The sequence below is a fragment of the Pistacia vera genome, unplaced genomic scaffold (assembly GCF_008641045.1).
Source record: "Pistacia vera cultivar Batoury unplaced genomic scaffold, PisVer_v2 Contig154, whole genome shotgun sequence".
Lineage (NCBI taxonomy): Eukaryota > Viridiplantae > Streptophyta > Magnoliopsida > Sapindales > Anacardiaceae > Pistacia > Pistacia vera.
In genome coordinates, this window is record NW_022195619.1 from 514,264 (window position 1) to 535,528 (window position 21,265).

The 21,265-nt window shown below is 35.2% G+C and overlaps 2 protein-coding genes and 1 pseudogene across 2 annotated transcripts; all 3 read left to right on the forward strand.

The window, feature by feature from the left end:
* The first annotated feature begins 3,387 nt into the window (after nt 1-3,387).
* Nucleotides 3,388-6,051, forward strand: LOC116124621 (probable polygalacturonase). The gene is made up of 5 exons (XM_031410346.1): nt 3,388-3,420; nt 3,656-3,982; nt 4,068-4,188; nt 4,265-4,419; nt 6,022-6,051. The coding sequence occupies exons 1-5, from the start codon at nt 3,388-3,390 to the stop codon at nt 6,049-6,051; spliced, it is 666 nt and encodes a 221-aa protein (XP_031266206.1).
* Nucleotides 6,052-8,142: 2,091 nt separating this feature from the next.
* On the forward strand, nt 8,143-10,145 carry LOC116124622 (probable polygalacturonase). Its single transcript, XM_031410347.1, has 6 exons — nt 8,143-8,175; nt 8,411-8,737; nt 8,832-8,952; nt 9,029-9,203; nt 9,286-9,356; nt 9,451-10,145. Exons 1-6 carry the CDS (start codon nt 8,143-8,145, stop codon nt 10,143-10,145), a joined length of 1,422 nt encoding a protein of 473 aa, XP_031266207.1.
* Nucleotides 10,146-11,303: 1,158 nt separating this feature from the next.
* On the forward strand, nt 11,304-20,104 carry LOC116124624 (annotated as a pseudogene).
* The last annotated feature ends 1,161 nt before the right edge of the window (nt 20,105-21,265 follow it).

The window sequence follows — 21,265 nt, forward strand, 5'->3', positions numbered from 1 at the left end:
ACATGGGCACCAAAATAGTCACTACAACGAAATTCAAGCATTGCTTGAATTTGCTGTTTGTAAATAATTTGGAGTGACTAGAGCTATGAGGGAATGGGACTGAGCAAACTACACTAATGAACTGTTTTCAAGTACTTCCAAGGTGGAGATTGTTGAAGTGGAAGCTTGAAAACGGTGTAGTATTGGGTTAAGTCGAACGGCATTGTTTCATGGAAGTGTTAAGTGAATCCAGACCACAAATTTTTTCTTCAAGTCCAACGGCCATCATTCAGCCTCCAGGTCAACCGTATATAAACCTAGGTTTTTCCCCAAATTGAAGATTCAACTCTTTTCTCTCCATTATTCGATTAAGAAGCTAGGGTTTGTGGAGTTCTTAATCAAGATTGGTGTAATCAGTTAGACTTTGAGTGATTAGGGCTGTAATCATTCTTGGGAGGGTGTTGTTCTCTCGGATTAGAGTTTCTAGGTGAGTTTCTCTAAAGGGCTGGTTACAAGATATCTTGTATCAAGGGTGGGTGATTCGTTTAGATTGATTTAGCTGTGTTTGTAACTGTGATTCTTAGGTTAATAGTTAGTGTAGCAAGCTCCTCTCTTTTCGGAGCTCAACGTGGATGTAGCTTATCATATAAGGATAAGTGAACCACGGTAAATCACCATGTTATTTCTGTTCTTGTTTGATTGTGTGTGTGTTTGGTGTTTAGTAGAATTCTTTAATTTGCATAACATAGAGTATGAAGATTAGACTGCAATATCTGATTAAATTAAGATAATTTTAAACTTCCATGATGGAGAAAAATTAGTGCTTTCTACCGAGAACAATTCTCACCAAGTGATTTGTGGTCAGACTTTGGTAAATAACTATCTCAGTTAACAGTGCTAATGTTTGTAATGGGTTTCTGATTCTCTAATGATCTAGCTAGACTCCTTGTTTTACGATAAAATTTATTAATCATATCACTGAAAACAGCTTAAAACTGCTCGTTGTTTTTGCTAGTCCAAACAATCTTCGGAAACACCCGTTAGTAATTACTTTTATCTTGTTACCAATAAAAATTCCTCTCTGCAATGCAAGAAATTTCCATAACTTCAAGGGGGCGTTTGGTTGGAGGTTATGTGAGATTACTGGGGTTAAGTCATCTTGTATTACTTGATTACCATGTTTGGTTATCAAGTAATATAAGATACCAGTAATCTTCAAATACCAATAATGGTTACTATTGGTAATATTGGAGGTAATCTGATTACCTCAATTTTATTAGGTACTCTAAGATTATCAAGGTTATCTTTTTTTGTTACAATTCTATCCCTTATTAATAAAATTTTAGGACAATAATGCCCTTATTTTTAAATTTATTTACATGAATATAACTTTTACTATTTCACCCCAATTAATTAACTTTTTGGACAAAATTATCCTTGAATTCAAAACAAATTGCAGCCCACCCAAGCTACCACCCCCATCCACTTGCCGTCGTCGCCGCCGGAATGGTGCACGGATGGCCAAAAATGGTCGTCACGCACCGATATGGCTAGATCCGTCGATCTGGCTGTCAAAGGCCAGATCAATGGCTATTAATGGCCACGTCTGTGGCTGTCAACGGCCATCGATCTGGCCGTTGACAGCCAAATCTGTCACGTCTGGCAATTTTCGGCTAGATCTCTGGCCGGAAATGGCCATACGGCCCACGGAGGCCATTTCCTCCCATCTGTGTGCCATTAGGTTGCCGGTAGCCTGCGGTGGTTTCCGACGGCCGGCAGTGACTAGGTTGGTAGGGCTGCTTTGTTGATTTTCCAAACTTTTATTATAGGGTTCTTTTGCTAAGTTTTTAAATGCAGGGGGGTTATAATAACCAATATTAAAAAATAATATAATAATAATATTTAATTAGAGGACAATTCAGTAATTCAAATAACATATCCACTAATTTATTCCTTCCAACCAAACATAATATAACATACCCACCAATTAACTAAACACATTTTCCTAAAGATTCCCAGTAATCTTCAAAGTAATCTAATTTTCCAGTAATCCAATATTCCCTAAACCAAACGCCCCCCAAAGGTAATTTAAGGAAAAAAAAAGGAAAAAATTAGAGAAAAAAAAATTCTAATTTTAAGAATTGTACTGGAAGATAATTACTAATCAAATATACTACTATTTTTTCTCTCCAGACTTTGGTGATAGCTTCAAGCATTTTGATATTAGAATTACTGAGTTTAAGAGTGCAGGCAATCCAAAGTTACCGAATCTATCTCATATCCGGCAATAAGTTGTCAAAACACAGCGCAATATCAACGGATTCTGGAGCTGTTGGTGATGGGAAACATCAAACACCAAGGTCTTCAATTCTGTAATTACTAATCTAAGCCACTTGACATAAAGACGGTGGAGCTCAACTTATTGTACCATCAGGCAAATGGTTAACCGGCAGTTTTAATCTCACTAGTCATTTCACTCTTTATATTGATAAGGATACTATTCTTTTCGCATCTCAGGTACATAGTGATGCAGGGAACCAGAGGGTAACTCGTTCCCTCTAAGAATGGTGTGTTCAGCGGAGTTAAACAGACCGGTCAAACGAAGATAAACGTCCACACAGGACGGCATAAGCCCACCAATGACTGATTAATAAATGCCCACTAAGGATGGACGACGAACCCACACATGATTCTAAAGAGTGACCACAAAGATTACTTCAAAAATTTCTGTATATTTCTTCTCAAAAGTTGCGGTTATACTGTGAATAGTGCCCTTAAATAGGCGCACAAAAACCCTAACATAGTTTGATGCTATAAGAGAGTGTGTATGTGTTTTTTTAAATAAAGAACTAATTTTAATTATTCTAGTCAATTACTATGAAATATTGAAGGGAACCCTTATTTTAAGATATTACCAAATATACTCTCGATATAAGTTTTCATTTTCCAACAAATGTCTTTGACTTGGACTTAATTTGTTAATCACAATGCATATTTTTATACTTATATGATTATATTATTATGGACAGGATGAATAGGAATGGCCTATTGTTTCTGCGTTGCCGTCTTATGGTTATGGGAATTGAAAAGATTGTCGTAATGGAAGGTTCAATATAATGTCTCATTTTTTTGCACAAATTTGACTGATATTGTTACAGGTAACAATTAAAAATTTAAACTAATTTACAATACATTTAAGAATGTTTTATAGACAAAAACTTCAAACTAAAAAGTCCTTAATCTGGTTAGTTTGTTTCGTTCCAGGTAGATGTAACTTAAAAACCGCCCGTTATTTTTGGTGGTCCAAACATGAAATAACCTTAAAGAACAATTGGTTTTCTTCAATGTCTATATAAAGTTCCTTCTTCTATACATTTTCTTAAAACCAAATTAAGTTTTCAAATCAAAATGGAGATGTCTCCAAAATCAAGATCTTACCAGGTGAGGGTTTATATTTCCAATTTGTTGTCTACTTTGGCCGTTTAACATCATAATAATTCTAGTTCAATCTCATTATTACACGGAAAACACAACTACATGCAAAAATTTGTAATTAAACATACTTGATTTTGTTTTTCTAGAGATTATTGTGATTACCAGGTAATTAAATGTTTAAATTTCTAATTACTCCTCTTCTTCTTGCCTCAATCTCGTAACCTATCTTCATTTTCTCCAGATAATTACGATTGTCTCAAGCATTTTGATATTGGAACTGCTAAGTTTACGGGTAGAAGGAAGTAGCCAAGTGGAGTACCCCATCTCATATCCTGCGATAAATTGTCGCAAACACTCTGCAGTGTTGACTGATTTTGGAGGTGTTGGTGATGGAAAAACTTCAAATACCAAGGCGTTTAATTCAGCAATTGCCAATCTAAGCCAATTTGCATCAGACGGTGGAGCTCAACTTATTGTTCCTCCAGGTAAATGGCTAACTGGCAGTTTTAATCTCACTAGTCATTTCACTTTATATATTCATAAGGATGCAGTTCTTCTTGCATCTCAGGTATTTTTTATTTCATATGTGAGAAAATATAATTAAATAAATATGTATTATTAGATTTATCAACCATAATATATTACATGTACAGGATGAAGCAGAATGGCCTCATCTTGCGGTGTTGCCATCTTATGGAAGAGGAAGAGATGGACCTGGTGGAAGATTTAGCAGCCTTATTTTTGGGACAAATTTAACTGACGTTGTTGTCACAGGTAAAACTAATTAATAAGAATTTAAATCTACATTTTAGGTACATTTAATAATGTATTATTTAACTATCATGCATAGGTGGCAATGGTACGATAGATGGTCAAGGTGCACCTTGGTGGATCAAATACCGTAGCAACCAATTAAACATCACTCGACCCTATCTTATTGAAATCATGTACTCTAATCACGTCCAGATATCCAATATAACTTTAATTAATTCTCCATCATGGAACGTTATTTCAAAACAGCTTAAAACTGCTCGTTGTTTTTGCTAGTCCAAACAATCTTCGGAAACACCCGTTAGTAATTACTTTTATCTTGTTACCAATAAAAATTCCTCTCTGCAATGCAAGAAATTTCCATAACTTCAAGGGGGCGTTTGGTTGGAGGTTATGTGAGATTACTGGGGTTAAGTCATCTTGTATTACTTGATTACCATGTTTGGTTATCAAGTAATATAAGATACCAGTAATCTTCAAATACCAATAATGGTTACTATTGGTAATATTGGAGGTAATCTGATTACCTCAATTTTATTAGGTACTCTAAGATTATCAAGGTTATCTTTTTTTGTTACAATTCTATCCCTTATTAATAAAATTTTAGGACAATAATGCCCTTATTTTTAAATTTATTTACATGAATATAACTTTTACTATTTCACCCCAATTAATTAACTTTTTGGACAAAATTATCCTTGAATTCAAAACAAATTGCAGCCCACCCAAGCTACCACCCCCATCCACTTGCCGTCGTCGCCGCCGGAATGGTGCACGGATGGCCAAAAATGGTCGTCACGCACCGATATGGCTAGATCCGTCGATCTGGCTGTCAAAGGCCAGATCAATGGCTATTAATGGCCACGTCTGTGGCTGTCAACGGCCATCGATCTGGCCGTTGACAGCCAAATCTGTCACGTCTGGCAATTTTCGGCTAGATCTCTGGCCGGAAATGGCCATACGGCCCACGGAGGCCATTTCCTCCCATCTGTGTGCCATTAGGTTGCCGGTAGCCTGCGGTGGTTTCCGACGGCCGGCAGTGACTAGGTTGGTAGGGCTGCTTTGTTGATTTTCCAAACTTTTATTATAGGGTTCTTTTGCTAAGTTTTTAAATGCAGGGGGGTTATAATAACCAATATTAAAAAATAATATAATAATAATATTTAATTAGAGGACAATTCAGTAATTCAAATAACATATCCACTAATTTATTCCTTCCAACCAAACATAATATAACATACCCACCAATTAACTAAACACATTTTCCTAAAGATTCCCAGTAATCTTCAAAGTAATCTAATTTTCCAGTAATCCAATATTCCCTAAACCAAACGCCCCCCAAAGGTAATTTAAGGAAAAAAAAAGGAAAAAATTAGAGAAAAAAAAATTCTAATTTTAAGAATTGTACTGGAAGATAATTACTAATCAAATATACTACTATTTTTTCTCTCCAGACTTTGGTGATAGCTTCAAGCATTTTGATATTAGAATTACTGAGTTTNACCCTTAATCAATAATATGGCTATTTAGTTAACATTTCAAAACTTGATAGCCTTTTAATTAAATGTAAACTTCAAATGTCTTTTTAATAACTTCCCCCTATATATATATATAACTTTCAAGGTCTATGAACATAATTCCTTTTCTCATCCGAGGTGTGTGTATTCCAAGGCTGTTTTATTTATTTATTTATTTTAAATTGTGACACAATTTTTGAGACCTTGATATTAAAGTACTCTGAATGACCGAAATTCATTATAACTTGCACAATTAATGTACTTTGAAATGCAGGACATAAGTTAGATTAATCTTAACCATTCAATACATTAATCAAAGCTCCATTTCATTTACTCAAATAATTTTTGACAACAATATGGAATTACCAATAAAATTTGACGCCATTATAAGATATAGGCAACTAATACAAGAGTTTCTATTGAAGATTCCTTTAACATTTTAATTTGGATGGAAATTTAAAAAAAAAAAAAAAAAAAGTATTTTATTGGGATCTTTTAACTTAAATTCATGACTTAAATTAGAGAATACAAATTGATGACCATTGATTTATTGGAATCTAACTAACAGATATGATATGGAAGTTGAAGGGGTTATTTTCATCGTTACCCTGGTCAACTCTTAAACTATTGGATTGTAATAGATCAATAGTATTATAATATGCTGAGATTTTCTCTCTCTCTCTCTCTCTCTCTCTCTCTGTGTTGTTTGAGTCTTCTTTGTTCTTCAGTAGTATCAAGTTATAAAACTATACTCATAGAGTTGTAGGAGAGGTTCAATACAATATAAATAGAGTATGAAGATTAGACTGCAATATCTGATCAAATTGAGATAATTTTAAACTTCCATGGTGGAGAAAAATTAGTGCTTTTTACCAAGAACAATTCTCACCAAGTGATTTGTGGTCAGACTTTGGTAAATAACTATCTCAGTTAACAGTGCTGATGTTTGTAATGGGTTTCTGATTCTCTGATGATCTAGCTAGACTCCTTGTTTTACTATAAAATTTATTAAACATATCACTGAAAACAGCTTAAAACTGCTCGTTGTTTTTGCTAGTCCAAACAATCTTCGGAAACACCCGTTAGTAATTACTTTTATCTTGTTACCTATAAAATTCCTTCTCTGCAATGCGAGAAATTTCCATAACTTCAAAGGTAATTTAAGGAAAAAATTAGAGAAAAAAAAAAAATCTAATTTTAAGAATTACACTGGAAGATAATTACTAATCAAATATACTACTATTTTTTCTCTCCAGAGTTTGGTGATAGCTTCAAGTCTATTAATATTAGAATTACTGAGTTTAAGAGTGCAGGCAATCCAAAGTTACCGAATCTATCTCATATCCGGGAATAAGTCGTCAAAACACAGCGCAATATCAACGGATTCTGGAGGTGTTGGTGATGGGAAACATCAAACATCAAGGTCTTCAATTCAGCAATTGCTAATCTAAGCCACTTGACATAAAGACGGTGGAGCTCAACTTATTGTACCATCAGGCAAATGGTTAACCGGCAGTTTTAATCTCACTAGTCATTTCACTCATCTCAGGTACATACTGATGCAGGGAACCAGGGGGTAACTCGTTCCCTCTAAGAATGGTGCGTTCAGCGGAGTTAAACAGACCGGTCAAACGAAGATAAACGTGCACACAGGACGGCATAAGCCCACCAATGACTGATTAATAAATGCCCACTAAGGATGGACGACGAACCCACACATGATTCTAAAGAGTGACCACAAAGATTACTTCAAAAATTTCTGTATATTTCTTCTCAAAAGTTGCGGTTATACTGTGAATAGTGCCCTTAAATAGGCGCACAAAAACCCTAACATAGTTTGATGCTATAAGAGAGTGTGTATGTGTTTTTTTAAATAAAGAACTAATTTTAATTATTCTAGTCAATTACTATGAAATATTGAAGGGAACCCTTATTTTAAGATATTACCAAATATACTCTCGATATAAGTTTTCATTTTCCAACAAATGTCTTTGACTTGGACTTAATTTGTTAATCACAATGCATATTTTTATACTTATATGATTATATTATTATGGACAGGATGAATAGGAATGGCCTATTGTTTCTGCGTTGCCGTCTTATGGTTATGGGAATTGAAAAGATTGTCGTAATGGAAGGTTCAATATAATGTCTCATTTTTTTGCACAAATTTGACTGATATTGTTACAGGTAACAATTAAAAATTTAAACTAATTTACAATACATTTAAGAATGTTTTATAGACAAAAACTTCAAACTAAAAAGTCCTTAATCTGGTTAGTTTGTTTCATTCCAAGGAGATGTAACTTAAAAACCGCCCGTTATTTTTGGTGGTCCAAACATGAAATAACCTTAAAGAACAATAGGTTTTCTTCAATGTCTATATAAAGTTCCTTCTTCTATACATTTTCTTAAAACCAAATTAAGTTTTCAAATCAAAATGGAGCTGTCCCCAAAATCAAGATGTTACCAGGTGAGGGTTTATATTTCCAATTTGTTGTCTACTTTGGCCGTTTAACATCATAATAATTCTAGTTCAATCTCATTATTACACAGAAAACACAACTACATGCAAAAATTTGTAATTAAAAATTCTTGATTTTGTTTTTCTAGAGATTATTGTGATTACCAGGTAATTAAATATTTAAATTTCGAATTACTCCTCTTCTTCTTGCCTCAATCTCGTAACCTATCTTCATTTTCTCCAGATAATTGCGATTGTCTCAAGCATTTTGATATTGGAACTACTAAGTTTACGGGTACAAGGAAGTAGCCAAGTGAAGTACTCCATCTCCTATCCTGCGATAAATTGTCGCAAACACTCTGCAGTGTTGACTGATTTTGGAGGTGTTGGTGATGGAAAAACTTCGAATACCAAGGCGTTTAATTCAGCAATTGCCAATCTGAGCCAATTTGCATCAGACGGTGGAGCTCAGCTTATTGTTCCTCCAGGCAAATGGCTAACTGGCAGTTTTAATCTCACTAGTCATTTCACTTTATATATTCATAAGGATGCAGTTCTTCTTGCATCTCAGGTATTTTTATTATTTTTTATTTCATATGTGAAAAAATATAATTAAATTAATATGTATTATTAGATTTATCAACCATAATATATTACATGTACAGGATGAAGCCGAATGGCCTCATCTTGCGGTGTTGCCCTCTTATGGAAGAGGAAGAGATGGACCTGGTGGAAGATTTAGCAGCCTTATTTTTGGGACAAATTTAACTGACGTTGTTGTCACAGGTAATACTAATTAATAAGAATTTAAATCTACATTTAAGCTACATTTAATAATGTATTATTTAACTATCATGCATAGGTGGCAATGGTACGATAGATGGTCAAGGTGCACCTTGGTGGATCAAATACCGTAGCAACCAATTAAACATCACTCGACCCTATCTTATTGAAATCATGTACTCTAATCACGTCCAGATATCCAATATAACTTTAATTAATTCTCCATCATGGAACGTTCATCCTATATACTGCAGGTTTGACCAAAAAATTTAATCCATATGATCTTATTCTTTTTTTTTTTGAAATTCTATATTTTAATCAAAACTAAAATTGCAGCAATGTGCTTGTCCAAGGCCTTACTATTCTTGCGCCAATTGATTCTCCTAATACAGATGGGATAAACCCAGGTTTTTATTTAATTATACATATAATGTCTCTTTTATAAGTGATTAGCTTATTCAACAACCATCATGAATATAATTCTATCTTTGGTGTTTTCAGATTCATGTACAAACACCATAATTGAAGATTGTTACATAGTCTCAGGGGATGACTGCATTGCAGTTAAAAGTGGATGGGATCAATATGGAACAAAATTTGGAATGCCAACCAAACACTTGATCATCAGAAGGCTAACCTGCATTTCACCGGATAGTGCTACCATAGCACTTGGCAGTGAGATGTCTGGTGGAATTAAAGATGTTCGAGCTGAAGATATCACAGCCATTGACACTCAATCTGGTGTACGGATTAAAACTGCTATTGGAAGAGGCGGTTATGTGAAAGATATATATGTAAGGAGAATGACCATGAAGACTATGAAGTATGTCTTTTGGATGACAGGTTCTTATGGGTCACACCCAGACCCTAACTTTGACCCAAAAGCACTTCCTGAAATTACAGGAATAAATTATAGAGACATGGTGGCTGAAAATGTCACATATTCAGCGAGACTTGATGGAATTCAAAATGACCCCTTTACTGGAATTTGCATTTCTAATGTAACGATTGGATTAACAGAAAAACCACAAAAACTTCAGTGGAACTGTACTGATGTTCAAGGATTTACAAGTCGTGTGACTCCTCCAGCCTGCAATTTATTACCTGAGAAAAAGGATAATACTGATTGCTTTTTCCCAAAAGATAAGTTACCCATTGAAAACATTGAGTTGAAGACTTGTTTCATGACTAAGTAGTTTGAGAGCGTGTACTTTATTGATATATCATATACGCAATTATTATTGATTTGTAAACTATATCATAATCTTCTATTGTTATAGAATAAAATGAAATGAGAATACGAGTTCGTTGTTTATCGCATTTTTTTTTTTAATATAGAAAAAAAAATAGAATTTATTATATGTTGATGTATAAAATAGTCTCTATAAAGAAATTCTTATACAGCTTGGTTTTATGACAAAATGATCTGCGATCGGTTTTACTATATCTAACTCTCTCTTGAACAGTTATGTTAAAAATCCTATTAAAACAAATATTATGTTATTTTCCTTTTTTATATTTATACTATTTTTTATTAAAAATATTACCCTTTGAATTTATGTAAAAGATATTATTATTTAATGTGTGTTTGGGATTGTTGTAGCTTAAGAAAATAATCAATTAAGTTTTAAGCTAAAGCAATAAAAATGTTTAATAAACTACTTGTAAACTGATTAATTTTGAAACTAATTATAAAATAATCGGATCTATAAAAAGATTCTAGAAGCTAGTAAGAGTAGCTTTTAAAAATTAGATTATTTTTAAGGCTCATTTTATAATTTATATTATAAAATGACAAATATACCCATATATAATATTTCAAATTACAAAACTAACTTAAATAATCATTTCATTTATTACAAGAATAATTTCATAATTTATTTATAAATTAAAAAAAATGAAATAGGACTGGTTGCTACCACCATTGATGGTATTCAACTGCCGATTGACACTAGTGAACAAAGGCGCGTTGGTGCCACATCCAATCCTTATGGTTTGAAAATTTCTGATCTATCGAAATCTGGTTGAATCACCAGATTCCGATATTGATTTTGGTTGTAGAAGGCGGCCAAATCTTTCTTCATCTTCTGTAGCCAAAATATAGGTCGGAATCTGATGATTTAACTGGATTCTAATAGACCGATATGTGTTGGGCCTGTTGGCTCTTATAGGATCGATGGTGGTGCAACCAGTCCTAAAAGTAATCCTTAGTGCAAAACTAATTTGCCAAATTCTAATTTACCAAACACACAATCATAGATTTTGAAAATCTATTTTATCAAACACAAAATCATAGATTTTGAAAATCACAACAATTATAAAAATAGCTTTTACCAAACAAAATAAATATTATTATTGAGATCATGTACTCTAAGAAGATTCAAATATCCAACATAACCTTAATCAATTCTCCATTATGGAATGTCCACCCTATCAATTGAAAGTCTAATCCAACAAACTGATCCATATTTACAAATGTTTACAATTAGTATTTTATTATAAGCATATGATCTCAACTTTCTATCAATACATTGGCTTAACTACATGATCCTAACCTTTTCTTTTCCGTAATGTATTGGTTCAAGGTCTTACAATTCTCACACCAGTAGATTCTCCTAACACAGATGGAATAAACCCAGGTTTGTTTATTTTAATTATATAACTTTGTCTTCTATTCTTTGTCTTATATTACAACAAGAATATAATGCCATCTCTGGGATTCTCAAATTCATGTACAAACACCAAAATTGAAGATTGTTATATAGTCTAAGAGCATCTCCAAGGGACTCTTTATATGACTCAAACTCTTATTATAAAGACTCTATCCATAAAAACAAAAATCTAACATACTCTTTATCCTTTAAATATAAATTAAAAAGTGAGTTTGACTCTCCACATCTGGAGAGTCAAATTTCACTGTCTATCTTAATTTTAATTAATAAATTATAAATTTCTATGCATTTTATATATTAATTCTCTCTCCCATTAAGTATTTTTCATGAAAATAAAGAACATCTTCATTAGATTTAAAAAGCTCATCAGATTTGAATAAAAATTTTGTTCTTATATTTAGAAATTAATAAAGATGTTCTTTATTTATATGAAATATACTCTTTAAAATAAAGAGAACCATTAAAGATGCTTTAAGGGTCTGCTTGGGAGTTTTTTTTTCACTGGTTTTGAGGGTTTTTAATTAGACTGGTTTTGAGATGTTTAAAAACCATTACTTGCCTACCAGATTTTTAATGGGTTGGTTTTGACTAATTTAAAAACCCCCCAAAACCAGTGTACTGTATTTTTGAGGGGTTTATAAAACACCCCAAATCGGGGTGTTTTGGCTGGTTTAATAATTTTATCCCTAAAAAACCCCTTCCCACTAATAATCCCTTTGCTGCACACAAATCTCTTGCTACTGTTGACTTCTTTCTAGCACACAAATCTCTTGCTGCTGCACACGAAGTGAGTGAATAGTTTTAATTTGTGAGTGAATGGTTTTAATTTGCTGCACACGAATCCCTTTGATGCACACAACTCGTTTAACTTGTGATAGTCAATAAGCGGCGTCAACCTAAAATCAGGCATTTTGGTTTCTGATATTTCGAACAGAGTTGCTATTTGCAATCGCTAATTCGCAAAAGAGTAAGTTTTGTTTTCTTGTCTTCTTTATTTGTTTATTTCTATATAATTAGTTTATTGTATTAGATTCTCCTTACTTTCAGCATTTTGGGTTTGTATTATAGACGAAGCTTTGTTGATTGCTTGCCATTTTCATTTGTTAATCTTGTTTGCGGTGAATTATAAGCGTGAAGATTTTATGATTGTGCATTCTCAAATTTTTCCTTTTTATTGTAAATTTGTAACTGATTGTGAAGGATGAATGGTGTTTTGAATATTTTGTTCCCAGAGTTTTCTGACATCCTAGAAAAAAAGTCACGGAGCCTCTTTGTTTGATTATTCCTTCTCCACCTATATCATTTTATGGAGTTGGCTAGGCACCAGAGCAATTGTAAGTAAAATGCGTGCTGAATTTGAGAGTCAACTCCTCCATTCTTATGATGGTAATGGAAATCAACACAGCAAACTTCTATTCTTAAGAGCTTCATTACAAATCTTAATAGAAAGAAACAAAAATATATTCCATCAAACCAAATACAACTGCAAATTGAAACTAATGACCTCCAATAACGGAACTTGTTGAAGCAATCATAACTGTCAAAGAGAGCCTCTTGTTTGATTGGAGAGAAAGAAAATAAAAACAAATAATGTAGGCATTATCTATATTTATCAAAGTTAATTCAGCAAAAGAGAGAGTGTTTTAACTTTATGGGCATTTATATAAATTTATCATTTAAAAAAACTGTCAGAACCGTTGGAAAATAAACTCTCAAGCATAGGTTAGGTGTTTTAAAAACCGCTACTAAAAACCCCTCAAAACCGCTAAGGTGGTTTACCCTCAAAACTGCTACAATGGTTTACCCTCATAACTTCTACCATAAAACTCCCAAGCAGACTCTAAGGGGATGATTGCATTGCAGTTAAAAGTGGTTGGGATCAATATGGAATTAAAGTTGCATTTCACCGGACAGCACAACCATTGTTCTTGGCAGTGAGATGTTGGTTGGAATTAGAGACGTAAAAACTGAAGACATTATAGCCATTGACACTCAATCTGGTGTAAGGGTTAAAGCTGCGGTTAGTAGAGGTCATGTAAAATATATATACTTAAGAAGAATGACTATGAAAATTATGAAGTATGTTTTCTGGATGACAGGTTCTTTTGGGTCACACCCTGACCCTTTGTTTTGATCCAAAAGCACTTACAAAAATTTTAGGAATAAATTATAGAGACATGGTGGTTGATAACTTCACCTACTCAATGAGGCTTGAGGGGATTCAAAATGAAATGTTAAGTATTGGATTGACAAATAAACCAAAGGAACTACAATGGAATTGCACTGATGTTCAAGGAGTGGGGAGCAATGTGATTCCATCGGCATGCGATCTATAGCCTGAGAAAAAAGAACATACCAATTGCTTTTTCCCTAATGATAAACTGCCCATCGATAATGTTCATTTGAAGACCTGTATTGGAGATATTATCAGCTCTAGTAGCTCAACTGTAGAAGGTATTTGACCATTGGTCTATGCTTGATTTGTTGATGATTTATTCTTGGATCCAATCATTTTCCCTTTATAATCTGCTGGATATCCATGAATTTTATAACAAGTGTCTCTCTTGTGGCCTGGTAGATAGCATAAATTACATTCTATGTAGGCTTCTTCCCTTTGTATTTAGGATTTTGATTTTTCCATTTCTGTGTATTTTGCACATATAGTGCAGTAGTTACATCTGAACCAGTATTAGTTCCTGACAAAATCCTCTGACTTTCATCTTGATTAACAATGGAATAAGCTTGCTTGACTTGTAGTTTTATTTGTGCAAGAACAAAATCTGAGCAACTATAATGCTAAAAAAGCTTAATAGAGACTACAAACTACACAATCTTTATTGAATTAGCAGCAAATATATACAAGATTTTGTAACATAAATACTTAAAAAACTTGCTAAAAACACTGCACATGACTCCACTAACAACTTATTCACTATTGAAATAATGTGCTCCTAAAAACAAGTACATGACTAGCTCTACTTCAAAGACTAAATTTGGAAACACACACATTTAACAACTTTCAGCACCAAATTAGCAACCATCCATTATGTAGCAATCCTTGACCAAATCAGCAACCACCTCATCATGCCAAATCAGTAGCTGAGACATATTCTCAACACTCCTCCTTGGATCAGATGCTGCACATTCCTAGTTTTTCTCTTAGAAACTCAAACTTGGTTTTGGACAAGGCCTTGGTAAATATATCAGCAACTTAATCTTCGGTTTTGCAATAAGCCAAACATACATCTCCTTCCTTTTGTATTTCCTTTAGGAAATATAATTTGATTTTAAAATGCATTGTCCTGCCATGAAAGATAGGATTATTTGAAATGGAAATTGTTGCCTTCTTGTCAACCAAAATCTTTGTCCTTTCTTTCTGCTTCATATGTAGATCAATTAGCACATTCCTAAACCAAAGAGCTTGATTGACGGCTGCTATAACAGCCACAAACTTAGCTTCTGCAGTACTTTGAGCAACCAGCTCCTGCTTCTTAAAGCACCATGACAACACCCCTAAACCAAAACTGAAACAAAATCCAGTTGTGCTTCTCATATCATCAACTAAACTTGCCCAATCACTATCTGAGAAGCCATGAAATTCCGGGATTGAACACTAATTGAACACTATGAGAACATAACACCATAGTTGGCAGTGGCCTTCACATATCTAACAACTCTTTTTGCTGCTTGAAGATGCACTTCACTAGCATAGTGCATAAATCTTGAGAGCATACTCACATCATATAAGATATCAGGCCTGGTTGCTGTAAGATACATCAGGCAACCTATTAAGCTTCGATATAACCCTTCATCAACTTTGTCAGACCCATCATCCTTGCTAAACTTCTCCTTCTGAATCATAGGAGTTATTGTAGCCTTGTAGCTCTCCATATGAAACTTCTTTAGAATCTCCTTTGCATATTTAGTCTAACAAATGAAAATGTCTTGTTGTCTTTCCCTCACCTCTATTCCAAGAAAATAAGACATCAAGCCCAGATCAGTCATTTTGAATACCTTGAACATTTATGTCTTGAAGTCTTTAATAAGCTCTTCATTTCCTCCTGCAATAAGCAAATCATTAACATAAAAAGATACAATTATTAAGTCAAAATCCACCTTTCTCACATACAAAATGGCTTCACTAAGGTTCTTATCAAAGCCTAGGCTTAACAAGTACTGATAATTAATTTGGCTATACCAGGCTCTTAGTGCCTGCTTAAGACCATACAAAGCCTTCATTAGTAGATACACCTTGTCCTCATGACCTTTCACCACAAATCCCTCTGGTTGCTCAACATAAATCTCCTCCTGCAAAAAACCATTTAAGAATGCTGACTTGACATCTAGTTGATACACTTTCCAATCCCTTTGTGCAGCTAATGCTAATAACATTCTGATGGTATCTAACCTTGCAACAGGTGCAAAGGTTTCTGAGAAGTCCACACCGAACAATTGAGCATACCTTTTAACAACAAGTCTTGCCTCATACTTGTTGACTGAACCATCTGAGTTGTATTTAGTTCTAAACACCCATTTAAGTCCAATAATTTTCCTGTCTTGGGGTTTATCAACAAGCTCCCAAGTATGGTTTTTCTCAACCATTCCCATTTCTTCCTTCATGGTTTCCACCCATCTTTGGTGTTTCTCAGCATCTTTGTACTCTATAGGCTCCATCACAACAACATTACATTTTTTTATAGATGTCTGAGAGATATCGAGTTCCTCTTACAAGTGGATCATCTATGTTGTTGTCATGAGTATGTAGAATTTTTGAACTTTGCTCCTCCTTGGTTTGATCCCAATTCCACTGTTTCTCTTCCATGAACACAACATCTCTACTGGTCAGAATTTTTCCAATTCATGATTGGAAAATTCTATAAGCTTTAGAAGAGCTGTTATAACCAATACACACTCCAGGCTCTACCCTTTTATCAAGCTTGTCCCTCTTCACTTGAGGAACATGTGAAAAGCATAAACAACCGAATATCTTTAGATTCAGTAAGGAGTGTTTAAATCCATACCAGACTTGAGAAAGAGTTTTATTTTCCAAAGCCCTTGTTGGCAGCTTGTTTAAGAGAAAAACAGTCGTACTAGTAGCCTTTGCCCAAAAAAAATTAGGAATTCCCTTCTCATGCAACATGCACGTTGTCATTTCCATGATCGATCTATTTTTTTTTTCACTTACTCTATTTTGTTGTGGAGTATAGAGGGCTGTCAGTTGATGTTCAATGCTTGGTTCTTCACAAAATTGATTGAATTGAGTTGAGGTGTACTCCTTCCCATTGTTTGGCTTTAATATTTGCATCTTACAGCCACTTTGGTTCTCCACAAAAGCCTTGTATCTCCAGAACACTCTAGCCACTTCAAACTTGAACCTTAAAAAATAAATCCAACACATTCTTGTTAGATCATTTATAAAAACAATATAATACCTACTTCCTTTAAGTGATGGAGTCTTTAAAGGTCCTCTAAGGTCAGTATGCACAAGTTGCAACTTCTATGAGGCTCTCCAGGATTTCTGAGGGAATGGCAACCTATTTTGCTTGGCATATTGACAAGCTTTGCAGCTTGGTAAGTGATCTTCTAGTAGAGGTAGGCCCTGTACCAGCTCATGATTCTACATAAACAAGAGTGATTGATGGTGAAAATGGCCCAATCTCTTATGCCATGTCACGACATTGTTTAATGAAATTTGATATGAGATGTGTTCCTCTTCCATGAGATCTAGTGAAAAACACTTGCCTCTCATCTTTATAGTAAACACTTCTTGATCCTTAGCATCTTCAATGATATATCTCTTGTTCTCAAAAAACACCTTAAACCCCTTCTCAAGAAGCTGTCTAACACTTATCAAATTTGGGTCAATCCTAGCTACATAAAAAACATCATTGATTGGTTTAGTACCTGTAACACTTTCAATAGCTATGGTCCCTCAACCTTTAACTTCAACATACTCTCCATTGCTGACTTTGACTTTGGAGAAGATAGACTTGTCCAACTCCCTGAAGAGCTCTGGATCATTTGTCATGTGGTTTGTACAACCACTGTCTATAAGCCAGGCCTCACTTAAGCTACTAGTTGCATAACAGGATGCAACAAACATTTGCTCTTCTTCTTCTTGAACCATAGCCTTAGCCTCATCTTCCTGCTGGTTACTTCTGCTCTTGCAAATTCTTTCCACATGGCTCATCTAATTACATCTATTGCACTTAACATCAAGCTTGCTTCAGCACCTGTTTTGAGAGTGATTAGTCCTTGCACAATGAGGACATGGAGGAAACCTTCCAGCATTACTTTTGTTGTTTTGAGCACCTGCATTCCAATTACTACTACAGGCTCTAGCACCTTTGTGTTTCCTCCATTTTGTCTTTTTGCCTTTACCACTTTCATGGATCTGCAACTTTGCTCGTAAAGCACCTTCAATAAACCCCCCATATCTAATTTGTCTCCTTTGCTCTTACACCTATAGAGCATTTAGAAGCTTCGCCAATGAGATCTTTGCAAGGTCTCTAGACTCCTCCAAAGCAGATATCTTAGCTTCAAGCTTCTAATGTAAGGTCACCAGAACTTTCTCCACATTCCTTCTGTCACAAAACTGCTCTCTAAGAAGCATCACTCGAGTAACAATGCTCAAAAGCCTACCTGCATACTCCTTGATAATCTCAGACTCTTTCATCTTCAGGAGCTTGAATTCCCTTATGAGTTTAACACTTGCATGCTTCTTGTTCTCGCATTGCCTTGAAACTCCTCCCTTAGATACTGCCATATTTCAAACGCTAACTTCAAGTTCATGATCTTGGTAAATAATGCTTCAGACACGGCTGAATGGAGACATGATTTGGCCTTGAACTTCTTAGTTCTCCTCTCCTTGTGAACCTTAATTTGCTGCACAGTGGGATTGTCAGGTAATGGGTCAATTTCATAGTCTTCTTCAACTGCCTCCCAAAGGTCCACAACCTACAAATAATCAGACATTTTGACTACCCATGTATGATAGTGTGCAGTTTCACCAGTGAATCTAGTGGAGAAACTGGAGAGAATGCATTGGAAGCCACTAAAACAGGGTTTCTGTTTTGTGGTTTGGTGTTTACAGATAACACTACTCACAGACGTCACACAGATCCCTAAGAAAAAAAGAGCTCTTATACCAATTTGTAGTTTTATTTGTGCAAGAACAAAATCTGAGCAACTATAATGCAAAAAAAGCTTAAGACTACAAACTACACAATCTTTATTGAATCACCAGTAAATATATACAAGATTTTGTAATAGAAATACTAAACAAACTTGCTAAAAACACTGAACATGACTCCACTAACAACTTATTCACTATTGAAATAACGTACTCCTAAAAACAAGCACATGACTAGCTCTACTTCAAAGACTAAATCTGGATACACACACGTTTAACAACTTTCAGCACCAAATCAGCAACCATCCATTATGCAACAATCCTTGACCAAATCAGTAGTTGAGACATATTCTCAACATGACTGAAGGCAATGGCGATATCAAGAGTATTTGGCTTCTTACTATGGAATAAGCATCATTAAGGCCCATTAGGAATTACAACAATCTTTGTTGATTCAAGTGAGCAAGATATGCTATAGTTGACTCACTATCTGGTGTTACTAAGCTGATCATGAAGCTCAACTCATCCCATAACACTTTCAACTTGTTGTAATAAATTGCTACAGACATGGTACCTTGTGTGAGATTCACAATTTCCCGATGAATTCCATAGATTCTAGTTCCACTCACCTCAAATGTTTAAATTACCAGGTAATTAAATCTTTAAATTTCAATTACGTACAAGACCATAATTGAAGATTGTTACATAGTCTTAAGGGATTACTGCATTGCAGTTAAAAGTGGATGGGATCAATATGGAACCAAATTTGGAATGCCAACGAAACACTTGATCATCAGAAGGCTAACCTGCATTTCACCGGATAGCGCTACCATAGCACTTGGTAGTGAGATGCCTGGTGGAATTAAAGATGTTCGAGCTGAAGATATCACAGCCATTGACACTCAATCTGGTGTACGGATTAAAACTGCTATTGGAAGAGGAGGTTATGTGAAAGATATATATATGTAAGGAGAATGACCATGAAGACTTTGCAGTATGTCTTTTGGATGACAAGACCCAGACCCTAACTTTGACCCAAAGGCACTTCCTGAAATTACAGGAATAAATTATAGACATGGTGGCTGAAAATGTCACATATTCAGCGAGACTTGATGGAATTCAAAATGACCCCTTTATTGGAATTTGCATTTCTAACGTAACGATTGGATTAACAGAAAAACCACAAAAACTTCAGTGGAACTATACTGATGTTCAACGATTTACAAGTCATGTGACTCCTCCGGCCTGCAATTTATTACCTGAGAAAAAGGATAATACTGATTGCTTTTTCCCAAAAGATAAGTTACCCATCGAAAACGTTGAGTTGAAGACTTGTTTCATGACTAAGTAGTTTAAGAGCGTGTACTTAATTGATATATTATATATGCAATTTGTTATGCCTAAAAAATATAAGGGTTGACGTCAGGTCCAATCAGCCTACAAGAGTCAGATCATGGGTACAACCACAGTCTGCTTTCGTTAGAATAGTGGGTGGGTGCGCGTCAGACCAACCAGAAGCTGTGGTGATCCCATGTGTTCAATCCCTGCTCTAAATCGTGCAAATCACTCTGGAAGGTGGGCAATGTGACATAAAGAAGGATTTGCACGGATAATCCTACCAACTTACAGATTTAGTGATCATTGCCTCAATGCATCCCACTATAAATTGGGAGCTCCTCTCTCATTAAAGGGAGATTCGCACATTTTTACACTTGATTAACTATTCGCATGGGTGAAAGCAACCCCCAAGCGGCTCCATTGCCGCAAATTGAGGAGCTGCAACGAGCTCTAGACAGACTAAGAGCTTAACAAAATGAGCAGGGGCAGGTCGCATCTGCGTCCCCCTTCTCTCCCGAAGTGTTAGCCGCTCCACTCCCACCAGGATTCAAGATGCCCGACATGTGGGCGTTTGATGAAAATTCTGATCCGCAAGATCATTTATATGAATTTAACGATCTGATAGAGCTTCACCAGGTCTCAGATTTAGCAAAATGTTGTTGTTTTGCAGTGATGTTGACCTCCCATGCCAAACGGTGGTTCAGGTCACTCCCAACGGGATCAATCAGTTCGTGGCCTCAGATGAGCACGACGCTCCTAAGGCATTTTCAAGCGAATCGAAAGTTTTCGATGCCTTTGAGCTACCTCAGCAATATAAGGCAAGAAAGGGATGAATCCTTCCAGTCCTACTTTGACCGTTTCCATAGAGAACTCAACAAGATGGCTCATACTCCCGAAGAGTCTGTTCGAACTCTCATCATAGCCAGAGCTCGTCCACAAACCGACCTATGGAAAGAATTACAGGCCGAGGACGATGTTTCCCTCATGGGATTCTATAACCTTGCGGAGAAATACCTCTAGATTGAAAATTCATTGGCGGCACTCCACCGTTGCGACCATGGCACTTCGGGCAGTATGTCTGGTCGGGGTGAAAGTAGAAGAGTTGATCGCAGAGGGGACGTTGACGATCAGCAAAAAGGGAAGAAACCTCGCTACGTACACAAAAAGTCTTATG

Bases quoted from the DNA above. Each gene is read 5' to 3' on its own strand.
- LOC116124621 (XM_031410346.1), top strand. From the start codon at position 3,388: ATGGAGATGTCTCCAAAATCAAGATCTTACCAG. The intron at 3,421-3,655 runs GTGAGGGTTTAT...CATTTTCTCCAG, and splicing joins CAAAATCAAGATCTTACCAG to ATAATTACGATTGTCTCAAG. The intron at 3,983-4,067 runs GTATTTTTTATT...TTACATGTACAG, and splicing joins CAGTTCTTCTTGCATCTCAG to GATGAAGCAGAATGGCCTCA.
- LOC116124622 (XM_031410347.1), top strand. From the start codon at position 8,143: ATGGAGCTGTCCCCAAAATCAAGATGTTACCAG. The intron at 8,953-9,028 runs GTAATACTAATT...TATCATGCATAG, and splicing joins AACTGACGTTGTTGTCACAG to GTGGCAATGGTACGATAGAT. The intron at 9,204-9,285 runs GTTTGACCAAAA...CTAAAATTGCAG, and splicing joins GTTCATCCTATATACTGCAG to CAATGTGCTTGTCCAAGGCC.